This window comes from Pungitius pungitius, chromosome 4 (genome assembly GCF_949316345.1).
Source record: "Pungitius pungitius chromosome 4, fPunPun2.1, whole genome shotgun sequence".
NCBI lineage: Eukaryota > Metazoa > Chordata > Actinopteri > Perciformes > Gasterosteidae > Pungitius > Pungitius pungitius.
In genome coordinates, this window is record NC_084903.1 from 5,562,676 (window position 1) to 5,576,905 (window position 14,230).

Genomic DNA, 14,230 nt, shown 5'->3' on the forward strand with positions numbered 1-14,230 from the left:
ATATATTGTTGAACACTTACATTCATAACTGAATGTCTTGCATATGATTATAAAGATATAAAGAGTTTAGATAAATATGCTAGAGTTACACATGTATTTGTATAAATGTTTCAAATGTCCATGTATACATTTTCCAGTTATATGTATTTATGCTCTTACATGAGGACGTGCAAGCAGTTCACATGTATTCATACGAGTAATCTCACTAGTGAATGTAAGAGCATCTCACTAGTGTGTATGAATGAAATCTCACTGGCATACAGAAAGACTCTCAGCTACACTGGATGGCTGAAGCAAAGAGTGCAGCTTTTAAACAGCGAAAAGCGACATGTGAGTGTTTTTTTTTGTATTTTTGGGTTATCTTTGTCTAAAATCACGTCATTTGTTTGATGATCTGCAACATTGAAGTGTAACACACATGCATACAAATAATAAACCAGGAAGTGGGCACTGTATGTACACTATATACATTACATATTACTAAGCACCCGAGTCTACCTTCCATAGCCGCTGGTGGCGCTATACGCATATTCATTGTTGAATTCAACGTGCTAGAAGAAGAGCAATCACGCCTCCACGTCACTAGGGGGCAGCACCGCGGCGGGGAGGAGGAAGCTCGTGTGGCTGATCGAAGCCGGTGGAAACAGCAGAGTGAGCAGTCAGCGTTCTTCCCAAAGCTCCGGGACGGGAACCCTGCGAGCTGTGGGACTCGTGGGTTCTGTCGGGACGATGGCGGGCCGCTGCGGGGGAGAAGATCTGTTCGACAACATTCTTCTGGCGGATGAGAGGTGAGTTTTCTGGAAGGCGAGTGACGTCTTGTTTACCGTCTTGTTTAACACGTTACTCTCATTATTCCGATTACCTCGTGATGATATGACAGTTTGATCCATTTGTTTGAAGTGAGCACACACTCACACACGTTAAGCATGTCAATACTGAAGATGTACCTACAGATATACACAATAAAACACCATCACATGACCACACAGAAAACGACTCTGACAATGATGATGATGATGATGATGATCATCATAGTTTTCATCGCTGGGGCAGCATCACAGAAGTGTGTGTGTGTGTGTGTGTGTGTGTGTGTGTGTGTGTGTGTGTGTGTGTGTGTGTGTGTGTGTCCAGCAGCAGGTGCTGAGTGAGCTTGTGCTTGTGTTCCAGGTTCCGAGGGGAGGGGTACCAGGAGGGCTTCCACAGAGGCAGCCGGCGAGGCCTGCAGGAGGGCCGCAGACATGGGGCCTCTCACGGGGCCAAGCTGTCCACTGAGGTCACACACACACACACACACACACACACACTGCGCCTGTGAGCTTGTTTCATGTGAGGAGAAGTGAATCGTTTTCGCCCCCCAGGATCGTTTACAGTCTCTCCCCCCACAGATTTCCTTTTATTACGGCTTCGCTGTCACATGGAGATGTCTCCTCCGACAGAGCGCTGATGTCAGATCCAGGTCTGTCTTCCCTGCATATCCTATCGTACATGCAGGAATCAACCTTTCTCATTTTGAATAACTAGGCCCAGAAGGTGTCCAGCTTCATGAATGTTTTACATTGTTGGGCTACTTCATGCTTCTGTGTGAACATGTGTAACCAATCGTCCCTCTATGAAAGGATTAGTTAGTGGGAAACCCTGTTGGTCACCACCCTGCTCAGCTACAAGTCCATGCACAAACTGTCCTGAGCTCATGTGTGACCCTTCTCTGTCCCCGTGTGTGCTGTCAGGAAGCGGATGAAGGCGTTGGAGGCTCTGCTGGCTCTGATCCACACTTCTCCTCATGACGATCCACAGTCTGCCCACCTCCAAGAGCACACAGAGAAGCTTCGTGCCAAGTTCAGACAGGTAGTCCATTTCCTCCTCTGATGACGTGTCCCTCATCACATGTCCACCCACGTTGATTTCATACCATTTCTTATTCCTGCCGTCTTGGTTTTTATTTTTGATAGAATTTCTATTTGTAGTAGTTGGTCTGCAGAATGCTCCCTGAAACATTGCAAAATGACCTTCTGAACGATGAATGCATTGGACAGAAGTTGGAGCTCTAAACTGATCCCCATGCAACTGTCCTCGATGCTAACCGCTATCTGCTAATGTCCAGGTGTGCTCCATGCTCAGTGTGCCCGCCGACTTCAGCGATTACATCAGAACTTCTGCTGGCACTTCTTTCTGATCCGACCTCTACGTGCTGCCACGGAGAGAGAGACAGCGGCCCTGTAGCTCCCCCCCCCCCCCCCCGGGCAACTGATTGGTGTGCAGTGGTTTGTGAGCGTGCTGACTCTGTGACTCTGGAGCACCTGAGGGGACGCCTGCTCCTCCCCAGTAGCACCCCACCCACTGGCAGGGGGAGATGGACACTGGGATTTATTGCAGTGTTTTTTAGGCAAAGCAGCAAATCAAAATAAAATCTTGGAACATATGTTGCTCCGTGTGGTCTTAAGTGTGCGTGTGTTTTGAGGGGGTCGATAGAAGAAGCAATACAGGTCCTCCAAGATAAAAGTCTGCTTCATGAAGGTTTAGTGTTGAAAACTTGTGCCCTTTAGATCAGAAACTATTCTCAGGGGAAAGGAATGTCACTGCAGCACTCGGCCAGATGAGATGAAGCTACACAGTCAGCTGACCACTAGAGGGCGGCAGTGATTACACATGTCAAGTCCTGTCTCTCTCTCTCTCTCTCACGCTTCCCTTAGCGGAGTTTTGTTGCAGTTGTACATGTCGATGCTGTTGCATATAAATGGCTGATGCTTATTGGTGGTGTGTTTGCGCACACAAATAAATGTTGGATTTTTTTATTTCACCACAATAAAAGTTTGAATGAAATGATGGGCAGTGAGTCTGACCTGAATGGTAGTATTAATCCAAGAAGCCTGTCTGCAGTGGGTGGAGGTCGGGGACACTTTGGGTCATACCCACGTACCCACATCCATCTCTTTTCTTCCACTCTTGTTGGACTGACCAGGAGTTTGGGTTCATCCGTGTGAAGGGACTCTGAGACATGGGAGACCATCCTCAGTCTCTGCGGTCTTCATGCAGGTTGGTGGGGTAGAAACTTTCCACACTGTAATTTGTTTGAACTCTGGTACGTCAATAAAGCTCATGTCAGCCTCAGCTGAACTTGATAAAACATTTCTCTAAAGTGGACTAATCAGACCAGTTTAGAGACAGCTTCTAGTAGGAGAAGCCATCGCGGGACATTGGCTCTGGTCCCTCGGCTCTCTTAGTAGATCAGCTGAGAGACAGGAAGATAAACCAGAGGAGAGAAGGCAGATAACTGACCCCAACCTTCCATACGATGTCTATGAGTGAGCCTCTTCTGTAAGTTATGAACAACAACACACTGGAATGAATAACAGGGCGCTTCGTTTACATGTAGAGACACTGTGACTTGGGTTCATATCTGTACATCATCATAACTGATGACCAGAGACTTGAAGCCTCGTAGGACACGTTTGCTGCAGGTTGCTTCCCTCTGGACGGAGGCCCGGATGTTTTGGTTGTTTGCACCCGACGCTGTCTCCAAGATCCCAGCACGAGGCTCCTCGTAAAGCAGTGATGTGCGTGGAGATACACGAAGAAGGAACAAAGAGAACAGCTCTGATCGCCGACGTGTGTGTCTGCTGATTGGTTAATGGTGAACTCGTGCCCCCCCCTCTCTCAAAGAGACGGGGTCAGCGACCTCTACTGTGTACAGAATGCATACATGCTGCTGCTTGGTCCACACACACTCAACAACAACAGCATCAGGGTCCAAGGGACTAGCAGCCCGCCTTCTATTCCCCGTCCAGACTCCCTCTGACAATAACCCAACAGGACGGTGTGTGTGTGTGTGTGTGTGTGTGTGTGTGTGTACAGTAGCAGCTGCTTTGTGCAGCGTCAGGCAGCAGGTGAAAGCTGTCTTGTGGTCGGCGGCTTCTGAAGACAAACAGAGAAAGGAGAATGGGGGAGGCCCGGGGGGGGGGCGGCGGTGACAGGGGCCCAAATGAGAATGATGCATTCAGATGAGTGTTTCATTTCGACTTGTACCCCCCTTAAAGGAAAAAAAAGGAAAAAAGAAAAATCAAAGCCACAGCCCGAGTGAACAATTATCCCCAGAAATCCAAAGAAAGAGGAAAGGAATGAATCCATTGGTGGTGCAGGAAGGTGGAGAGGAGGAAGGGGGTAAGAGTTAGAGTAATAGCGTGGTGGAAGAAATAAGAGAAAGGGAGGTGGAGGAGAAGAGGAGGGGCCGAGGTCTTTGAGAGTGTGTGGAGGAATGTGGGGAGCAGGTGGTGAGTGGTGACATGAAAAGCAGTGGTGACAAATGCTGCCGTCCAGCAGCAGAAAGGCCCTCTGAATGAAATGGTGGCTTCAGATTTCACCAGCAGCACAGCAGCAGCCCCAGAAGGAGGAGGGGCCTCCCAAAAGCACCAGGCCCACACGCCTTTTTTAGGAGGCCTTTGTTTTGTTTGGTCTTTTGGGGGTCAAACTACGGCTTCAAGGCTCAGGGAGAACTTTGATGCTCCACAATGTGGTCACTCCGATCAAATAGGATTATGCCTTCATGTATTTTAACATGATGCAAATAAATGCACGGAAAGGCCAGGCAGGAGTTACTTCTACAACCCCCAAGAACATATTCCAAGTCCATCTTCATATTTTCTCACTTCCCTACTGTGTGTTTGTTGCTCCATCGGTTTCCCCCTGAAGGGTGCAGTAGTTTATTTACCATTTCTCCAAAGTTTTATAACAAACCAATAGTTCTATTAACATCAACATTGGTGCTATTTGTGGTGTTTGTGGCAGCAGGGCGGTGTGCGTCTGTCTGTTGGCTGTGTGTGTGTGTGTGTGTGTGTGTGTGTGTGTGGGTGGAGGACACAGCCGTCCAAGCAGAGGATCAGCGGTTCAACACGGAGCTTCACGACTGGAGGAAACCAAGCCGAGGAGTGACGGGGAATTAGCAAGCTAGCGTGAGCTACTGAAGGACTTAATGCTTCTTACCTCATTGACACGGATCTGCTACGTCGTGGGATGTGCTGAAAGCTTCATTTCCTGTTCCCAGGAAACGCACAACAGTTTTGTACCGAGTTGTGATTCTTCACAGTAGTAACCCAAGGAGTAAAAGCTGGTTGGAGAAAGGGGGGGGGGGGGCGTCTGATCAGAGGACCTCACCGTGCTTTTTTCCACATGATGGCTCTATCTCAGAAGTGAAGGATTTGGAATAGAAGACTTCCTTTTGACAATTTTTACATATTTGGTAGGAAATGTTGATGTTGACAACAAAAAGGTGAGGAACAGACAGACAGATCCGTACAGTGTAAGGAGCAACAAACCTCATCGTCTGCTTTTATTAACAAACCTGGAAGGATCAAAGGGTCAGCAGATAGCGGGAGCAGACCCCCCCCCACAGGACAGAGTGGATCCTCCTGGAAATACCTTGGTCCGTGTTTGATGTGGTCTGCTGAGATGTCTCGCCCTGCTCTCAGACCACCGACACCAAGCTGTGACAGGACCAGAATAGTTCGTAGCATGCCAGAGTAGTGTGAGCTGCTTCTGCAGAGCCCGTGTCATCCCTGCAGCTTTGACACCTCTCCGTTTCTGCACTTTGTTACTTTCTGTTTCAGTGTGCTGTGAGAAGACTCTCCAGCACACTATCAGCTTAGCTCGGCTGAGTCCAACCCACACGAGCCTGAATCCCCCTGTTGGGTTCACAAACAGATCCTGGTTTGGGTTGCAATCTGCTGAAGAACACAATTTCAGTGACCAAACAAAGGCAACAAAGTCAGGTCTCCTTGACAGGTCACTGTTGGTTGGACCTCCCCCCCCCCTCCTACCTGTCAGGTGTGTGATCATGTGGTTAACAGGGGAAAACACTTAGTTACACTTAGTTACACATTGTAACTTGTAACACAGTCGTTTGAAGTTCCAAAAAAGACTTTCCGAAGGTGTTACTGAGAATGTTGGATGAAAAGTCACTTTGTTCAGGATCCTTTTTGGTTAATAAACCTTGCATAGCTTTTTATGACCTGTACTGTAAAAGGCTCTTCTCCACAAGTAGTGGTTTATGTTCTCTAGATGAACCGTAGCATGGCATCTCCACCAATCATTACCTCCACCCTGGATCACCTGCAGGCATGTCTCCAGTACACCACCCTCAATCTGTTGGTGGCTGTGCTGGTGCAAAACCATTCTCGCACCAATAGGTCCAATATACAGGGGGCTCAGGGGCCCTGATCTCCACGCTGTGTGTCTCTGGGTACCCCTCTAGTGTCCACCAGTCAAAAAAAGCCTCTGTCTTGCAATTCGATCCATTTTTTGACTGTGAATGAAAGCAGTAAAAGAGCACGGATGATGTTGACTCCCCGACCATTGACGAGTCACAAGACTTGACTTTGTTTCACACAGCACTAAAACAGAGGTAGCAGACCCAGATCCTGTGTTAGGGGCCCCCGTGTGAACCTTTGCACTTCATAGCCCTGTGGCCCTAAAGGTTTGTGAGTGTTTCTCACACACACAGGAACAGCGGGTTTGTTGCTCCGTTGGACTCCCAGACCTGACCAAAAAAACAATACCCACAGCAGGAAAATAGAAAATATTAGTTTCCCAAACCAGATCCCTTTTTTTCATATGTACCGTTTCTCAAATGCATCATATCCCAAAACCCTAAATGAGCTCAAAAAGAAAAGAAAAGCCTCAGTTAAAAATGTGTTTGATTTAGTGGAAGTGGACTACATACCAAAATGTGCATGAGTGGGGAGGGAGGGGAGGGGGGTTGTCTTTACATAGATAGCAAAAAAAAGTAGCACGTACAGCAGGTTGCTGTTACAAAGTGTACGTTGATGTGTGTGTGTGTGTGTGTCTGCTGCTGGTTGAGCTGGCGCTGCTGGGCCTGTGGGAAAGGATTAGACTTTCACGCCTTTTCCTTCACGCTGAAGCCCCATCAAAGACATTCCTTGCATAACAAATCAATGAGTACTGTCACGCACGCATACACACACACACACACACACACACACACACACAATCCTGGTAATCATTAGCCAAACAATAACTTTCATGATTCAGACTTTCTTGTTCTTTCCTTTAATGTGGGAAGGAGAAAATTAGCACATGGCAATTTACTGCTCTATACAGTATAGAATTAAAAAAATAAATATAAAAATAAATCATCATCATGTGGATAATCACCTCTGAAATCTGAACAGATGTTTATTTAACCAACATGCGTGCGGCGACACAGGGATGAGCGATGGGCTCGTTGGATTCTGCTGTGCGTCCTTGAGTTACACAACGACAATCATCCATCCCGGTAACCTGGAAACGACTCGATGCTCCGAGCGGAGCCTCTGAGCTGCTTCCTGTTTCACAACAGCCGGCTTGCTGCACTTCACTTCCTGCTCTTGTTGGCCCTGATGCTGATCACATCTGGCTGAGAGCAGAGGTACATTTCATGCTGCTCCAGGTGTGTGTGTTTGTGTGTTTCTACAGTAATGTACTGGAGAAAGCTGTCCAATGCAGATGGACGAGTCCACAGTGTACTGAGCATCTGCTGGCATTGTAATACAGGAACTTGTGTCACCACAGGAAGTCCGGTCTGAAGGCGATCCGTGCTGCGAATGGACAAGGAAAGAGGAAGAAGACGAGCACGCAGCTGTTAAGCTGACACAGCACTTTCTTTCCCACGTGACGTTCCAGTTCTCAGAGGGCAAGTTCATCTTCCAAAAAAAAGCCCTGAGGTGCCACGGATGGCCCACGGGGGCCCCGCTGCAAACAGCTGTTCCCCAGGGGGACAATCGGTGTAGTCCAGATGTTTGCAGCCACACTACGTGGGATTCTCTGTTCCTTCTACATCCTGACCACTAGTTTCATCCTCACAGTCGATCATTCAAAGAGTTGTGGATTCTCCGCTCATGTTCTAGATGTCTCAGCTGTACCTTTCTGTGTCAGTCGTGCTGCTGCAGATCAAACTGTGTTAATCCGCAGCAGGAAGTAGTCCCCACACATGGGTTTAAACACTTGTGTGAGTTCATTGGTTGCCGTGGCATCAGGGGTGGACAAGAATAGGCCCTCTTCCACACTGTTTTGTCTAGTTCATGTTTTTATTGTGTAGTTGACAGAAGTTGCAGGAAACTGGCATGAAGTCGACACTGTGTGGAATGATTGGTAACAACAGAAGTCTATGGCTTACCAAGCACGACACGGACTCTACGTACAAACTCACTGACAGTTCCACGGTTGGAGCAAAACGATTTTTTCTTTCATAAATATCAAAAGGGGAAAGGAACGAAGGCCTCCACGGGCCTAAAGTGGGGATAAAAGTCTCTTTACCGAGACAGCTTAGCACTCAAAAGAGTTATACACATCCCACGTTTCTGTCATGGCTTTCCCTCTGCGAGGCTTCTTCTCAGGCAGGTCGAACAGAACAAAAACCAAACAAACAACAACATCTGGACTGTCACATGAGGTATTGTGGATCAAAGCATTTCTGTACATTTTCTCCATATTTTTTGGAATCGATCGGAAATTCATATGATTTATGTAATTATAAACATACAAAATAAAACGGATCACATAGAATCTACACAAAAACAACAAATGAGGATGTCAATAAAACAATTTTCTATGAGAAAATTCAAACCTAAAATGGCAGCATATTGACATTTATATGTATAAAAAAACACCAAAATGTAGCAGCAAACGGGAGAAAAGCATCATTTTTAATCCATTACGTTTTTGTCAGTTTTTCTTGTTTTTTTTTAACACGTAGCTGGGATTCATTTTCTATAGCAGCGGAATATAAGGAGTGTTTCTCTCCTACTCTCTATCCTTAATGTACAATCAGAAACCTCATTTACAGGATTCCACACAGGGCCTAACATAGGAACCCTGGCTAGAAGTCCGCAGCCTGGAGACCCCCTCCCTGTCGAGCCTCCACCCTTTTTGCCACCTATCCACCCCTCGGTACCCTCGCCATCTTTGCTTTCCACATTTATTTTAGGCAAGTCCCCAAGAAATGTAGCCCAGGTCTTTTAGGTTTGTGCAAAATCATAGTCTCAGCACTTTTTTTAGCTTCATCCCCTTCCCAGAAGCCATGAGCAGTGTTTGAGGTGGAGCGACGGAGGAGATGCAGTTAGAGGCGGAGCAGCGCTTCAGATCTACGGGAACACGGCGGGTCTGCAACTACAAAATGCCAGCATGAATAATGCCTTTTGCTATACTATAGTAGAGGCTTCTTCAATACTTCCCAGGAGCCGTAATAACGGCTGTGAAACGCCTGCTGAGCCCCTTTTGTCCCTTTAGAGGACTCTGGTCCACACCCAGCTGCATGCAGATGCTGCTCTGACTCCGTCGCTCAAAGACTCCTGCTCCCCCCTCCCTCCTCCCCCATTCAAATGACATCTTGTTTTACAAACTTAATCCCTCTTTTTTTTTTCTTTTTAGACAACCAGCAGTGCTGACCCAAAAGTGCTTTTTTTTATAACAAAGTTGGAATGGTTGAGGTCTCACTACATAGAGAAAGGTACATGGCAGACTGTGGGGGGGGCTCTGCATCCATTTGATCTCATCAAATTACAGCGAGCTAAAGCGAGCTAACAAAGAATGCCACGTGTCCGAGCCTCGCCTTCAGCACTCCACAGTCACCGGGTTAAAAAAAAAAAAAACGGAGCATCTCACACTACACGTAAAGAGAGGGCTAAATGATAAACGATAAAGTGACTAAACATAAGCAAGCAGGGATATATGAATGTTTGACCTGCAACGAGACAAACACGGGAGCTTGGACAGGAAGTCTAAAACATTAAAAACACAAACAGCTTCTTCTCCTTAACAAAAGTCCAAAGACCTGACAGACTATGAGCACCTACTGCACATGACACTTTGGGCTGTTTTAGTAGGCGAGTTTAGTCTGCAGTCATTTAAACATTCCTAGTTAATAATTAAGGAAATGACAGAAACAATCTACTAAAATGTCTTTGTGGCTTCATCTCGAGACATCTCATACATTTCTGTAGTGTTCTTTTCTTTTCCCAGAATGGGGGAGGACACTGGCAGGAGATGTGACTTGGGGTTTGCAGGGCGGTGGGAGTATCAGCACTCTGTGTCTCGTCTCGGCCGCTGGAGTGGACAGCGGGCAAGTGAGTGACATGTCGGCCTTGACAGCAGCCCAGGAAGAAGGAGGTGGAGGAGGAGGGGAGGCTGGGTTCAGATGAGGAACCCCCTCCCCAGCCCGCCCGTCACCATCCTGTCGACCCCTTTCTCTCGATCATCAGGTCGCGGCGCGGCGCTCGCTCATTTCAGATGTTGACGTCACGGACATCTGTGGGCGTGCAGGACAGGTCCACGTCCTCGTCCACGTGCTTGCTCTCCGCTGTGCTGCCGTGCTGCTGAGCCTGTCGCAGGCTGGACTCTAGCAGGGACTCGATCTGCTCTTGACAGGAGCGCAAGCAGTCCTGTGGGCAAAGATCGACAGTGAGCAAACAGCACCCAGAGCAGCCACAGGCTCTTTCAACATTCAGAGAAGGGTCTGCTTACCGGATCACTGCGGATGACCTGCGACAGAAAGTTGGTGAGGTTCTGGGAGGACAAGGAGGCGTCCTGGCCCTTCAAGTAGAGACCCTGAACAGCTGCCACCACGCTGCCCGCCGCCACCATGGAGGGAGGACTGGCGATGAAGTTGACGTCTGTGGAGAGAGCACGGCCCCGTGTTACAACATAGAACATCCCCAGGACAGACAATCCCCATGCAACACCAAAGATATGCACACGAGCTCCTGATACATTTCACAAATATAAACTGACCCCAGACTAGAAAGATCGCTGCCTTCCTCCTCTCACAGGAAAACGGCACATGTCTATGCTCACATCTGCCCCTTGATTAGCTAATAATGGCAACATAGCTGCCATGATCACAATAACAAACTAGGTGGAAGAGAGCTAAAGAGTAATCCCAAACAGTCTATTGTGACCGAACAGTACAACTAGATACAGACAAATAATAATACTCATACAGATGAGACCTAGCAGAACGATCTACACTAAAACAGCTAATTTAACCATCTTGTGGAATATAAAATGATGATCATTTATCATAATTCTCTTAGCATAAACAGTGGGTATATTTACGGTAACATGACAGGAAGTGTCATTTAGTCACAATGTTTATATTCTACCTGTAGCACAAAGAGCCACGAAGGTTTGAGCGTGTTTCCTGAGGATCTGCTTGGTGGACGGGTAGATCTCCAGCTTGGACAGGAAGTGCTCGATGAAGTCGTGAGGCGTGACTGAAGCCAGGTCCCATTTCAGCTTGTTGAGAACCAGCAGCTCCATTTGCTGCAGGCGGACAGAGACAGTTAGTCCTCCTTTCTATCTGCATTTACTTCTTGCATCTACTGCACTGTTATGAATCATTACTGAACTATTTTTTGTACACATATTGGCTCATGTTTCTGGCTTTTTTTATTTTGCCCAAAAATGTAAGCTTTTTCAAAAATGTAGGTCAATTAATTGCTATGCAGTTGTACCAGATGCACAATTAATGGATCTACTAGCTCAATTCATTTTTTCAAGCCATCTTTTCTAATTAATATCTACAATATAAATACAGTAACATTAATGAGTAATACATTTCTTTGTCGTGTTTCAGGTTCCATTGGTAGTGGGGAATATTATTTAATTGTGTGTGATAAGTATGATAAGCATCAACTATGTGGAGACACACAGCAAAGGCCTAAGAAAAGCCCGACCTGCAGCTCTCTGTCACCGCCACTAGACGTCACTGTGATCAGGCTTTTCTCTGCAGTCACTGAGACCATTCATGAAATCAGAGAGGCCTCCAAGTCGCCATGGGAAAGTCTCAGGCAGAACACTGCTGCAGCTACCATGTTTCTACCTTTTTTTCTTGTCAACCACAGGATTTATCACTGATTGTTCACTACAATTTGGATATTTTGTGAAAACGCCGACACTGACAAAGCAGAAAAAGTACTGATGTCTCCTATGATTGCTGTTCATGTAGGCTACTGTATGTGTTATGCAACACCATGTGTGCAGAACTCAATTACCAGCAGCTCTCCTGGCTGGACCGAGTTGTCCGTGTAGATACAGAGTTTCTCCGCTGTTAGGGGCACGGTTTCCTTCATCTTGGATGCCAGAAACATGCATGTAGCTCCCAGCAGCTGTAGTCTTGTTTTCCTGGTGGCCTCCACTGATAAAAATCTGTCCAAATAGTTCATAGCCAGCGGAAAAACCTCCTCCTCGCACTTTTGTTCCTCGCAGACCTAGGAGGTGAGAAAAGCACTTAGAGGTTGCTGGAGGAAAATGCCCCCGTTCACATGCAGTGTGAAGTATCTCCCCCCCCCAGAAGTGTCGTTTTGTATACAGCTGTTTACATTTAATCATTTGCAAATTAATAAAAAAGGAATTAAACATTATGTGCATCTAATTTACTCAACTTGAATGTTTAACTATTGCTTAAAACGCGATTTAATGCAAACACAATTCACATGTAGCCAAAAACATTTAAAGGTCAGATACATGAATTCTAAGTTCCTCGCAGCCCTGAACACGCTGCGGAATTAGTCAGCAGTCCCTTCTGACTGAGACACAAAGGTGGCGTCCATGCAAGTTTCACTCTGCAATTTCAACTTCGTCATCTTTTCATAAAATATTTATAAATATTTAAAAATTACCAGGGTGCGTACAATTATCATGTAAATGATCCTCATCGAATGCCTGTTCGGATGAGGCTAAGATGTGTCGAATTGTGGCACTCGTTGATTAAATAGAAAATAATTTGTCCGACTGGGTTTATTCGAAACGCGACACTTCGCGTCGGCTCTAGGATGCGCAGTTTCAGAAATTAATATAAAATATAAAGCTACAAAGACTACAATCCAATAGCTCATGTTAATGTTTAAAAACATGCAATCTATCAAATCCGACCCTGTAAATGTATTTAATACTTTCGCAGCTTTAGTAAATGCTCTTTTTCCCCCGAGCGACCTTCGCAGACAGAAGCGGCTCGAGAGAAGCGAAACAAACTTTTGCCATCGATCGCAGTGGAACAAGCCGCCGCACACCGTGTGTGACCGTCTTATGATACTCTCGCGTTTCCGGCCCTTCCAACCGACTTACTGTCATTGCTGCCGACGTTATAGATTTTTAATGATATTAAAATCCTTGTCTTGTACGACAACAAAGATGGCGCGTAATACTGGCATGGGCCAGACTGCATACGTGTACATTGCTGTTATTTTGGAATATTTTCCACGTAATTACATTTCATAACCTTCTGGAACACGTAACCTAACACACAATTACTAACAAAAAGGTGTAACTTATAAAGTGAGTGCAGTCCGTGGCAAATATGTGCTCTCGCGAATCCACGCTTTTCGCAGCCTTCATGTAACAGCACAGTGAATTAAGACGCATTCGCCTGTGCGAAAGAGCCGCTATCACCTTTACACTAACTGGGAGACAGCGCTCGCGCGACGCTAGCTAGCCACAGACCACCAAGTTAGCCGCCAAACTCAGGCACTAAAGTCGAAAGTTCAAGTGAAGAAAGAACCAACCTCTAGCATCCAGGTAGCAACTATTTTCCTCATTTTGGGCACAATTTCTTTCTGGACACATTTCAAGTAGTTTGGCGACGGCAGGTAGTTTTCCTCCGCCTTCAGCATGGTGTGGAGAACGCGGTCGTTGAGCAGGTTGACGTCCTGGTAGGCTCTCCTGATGGAGTCCACCTCGCAGCACAGCAGCTGGTCCTCCATAGTAGTCTACTAGTGCTGTGATTCTTACTACCTGCGTCGGTGCAATTTGGACTATCGCGCTTTTCCACGGGCTCTATGTTACGGCGGACTGAAGGCTGTAGTCCGCTTATTTGAGATCACTTTCTTCTCGCTTGGCTGCTGCCGCTGAGGTCTGCTGCTGCTCCGGTGTGCGCGAGCCCACTGAAGCACAGGACGCTTCCCTCCGCGAGACAAAACCTTGCCTCGCGCTCAGAGAACACGCACGCACGCACACACACGCACAACACGCGCAGGAAAGGGGAGGGCTAGTGCATGCGATGACGTTGGCTGTTGTTAGGAGGGGAGGGGAAGGGGGTATCAAAGAAACACGCAGGCTGTCATGGAGATTCTATTATATACACACATTTTATATATATATATATAAAGGAAAATATATATATATAAAGGAAAAGAGTGAGGGGAGGACGCCCCCCCCTCACACACACACACAGTTTTTGAGGAGGAGG

At 46.7% G+C, this 14,230-nt stretch overlaps 2 protein-coding genes across 2 annotated transcripts; one reads left to right on the top strand and one right to left on the bottom strand.

Annotated features, from left to right (window-relative positions):
* Nucleotides 1–595: 595 nt before the first annotated feature.
* Nucleotides 596–2,419, top strand: lto1 (LTO1 maturation factor of ABCE1). The gene is made up of 5 exons (XM_037489409.2): nt 596–788; nt 1,168–1,273; nt 1,386–1,456; nt 1,728–1,845; nt 2,102–2,419. The coding sequence occupies exons 1-5, from the start codon at nt 730–732 to the stop codon at nt 2,171–2,173; spliced, it is 426 nt and encodes a 141-aa protein (XP_037345306.1). The 5' UTR covers nt 596–729; the 3' UTR covers nt 2,174–2,419.
* A 4,763-nt stretch (nt 2,420–7,182) lies between these two features.
* ccnd1 (cyclin D1) lies at nt 7,183–14,022 on the bottom strand. The gene is made up of 5 exons (XM_037452766.2): nt 13,548–14,022; nt 12,039–12,254; nt 11,148–11,307; nt 10,510–10,658; nt 7,183–10,427 (listed from the first exon to the last, which is right to left on the bottom strand). Exons 1-5 carry the CDS (start codon nt 13,743–13,745, stop codon nt 10,272–10,274), a joined length of 879 nt encoding a protein of 292 aa, XP_037308663.1. The 5' UTR covers nt 13,746–14,022; the 3' UTR covers nt 7,183–10,271.
* Nucleotides 14,023–14,230: the final 208 nt, after the last annotated feature.

What these genes read in the sequence shown, in the direction of transcription:
- lto1 (XM_037489409.2), top strand. Translation starts at nt 730, where the DNA reads ATGGCGGGCCGCTGCGGGGGAGAAGATCTGTTCGACAACATTCTTCTG. An exon ending in GGGCCAAGCTGTCCACTGAG is followed by an intron (nt 1,274 to 1,385) that starts GTCACACACACA and finishes CTCCCCCCACAG; the next exon opens with ATTTCCTTTTATTACGGCTT. An exon ending in AGCGCTGATGTCAGATCCAG is followed by an intron (nt 1,457 to 1,727) that starts GTCTGTCTTCCC and finishes GTGTGCTGTCAG; the next exon opens with GAAGCGGATGAAGGCGTTGG.
- ccnd1 (XM_037452766.2), bottom strand. Translation starts at nt 13,745, where the DNA reads ATGGAGGACCAGCTGCTGTGCTGCGAGGTGGACTCCATCAGGAGAGCC. An exon ending in TCCAGCCAGGAGAGCTGCTG is followed by an intron (nt 11,308 to 12,038) that starts GTAATTGAGTTC and finishes GTCCGCCTGCAG; the next exon opens with CAAATGGAGCTGCTGGTTCT. An exon ending in CGTGGCTCTTTGTGCTACAG is followed by an intron (nt 10,659 to 11,147) that starts GTAGAATATAAA and finishes CTCTCTCCACAG; the next exon opens with ACGTCAACTTCATCGCCAGT.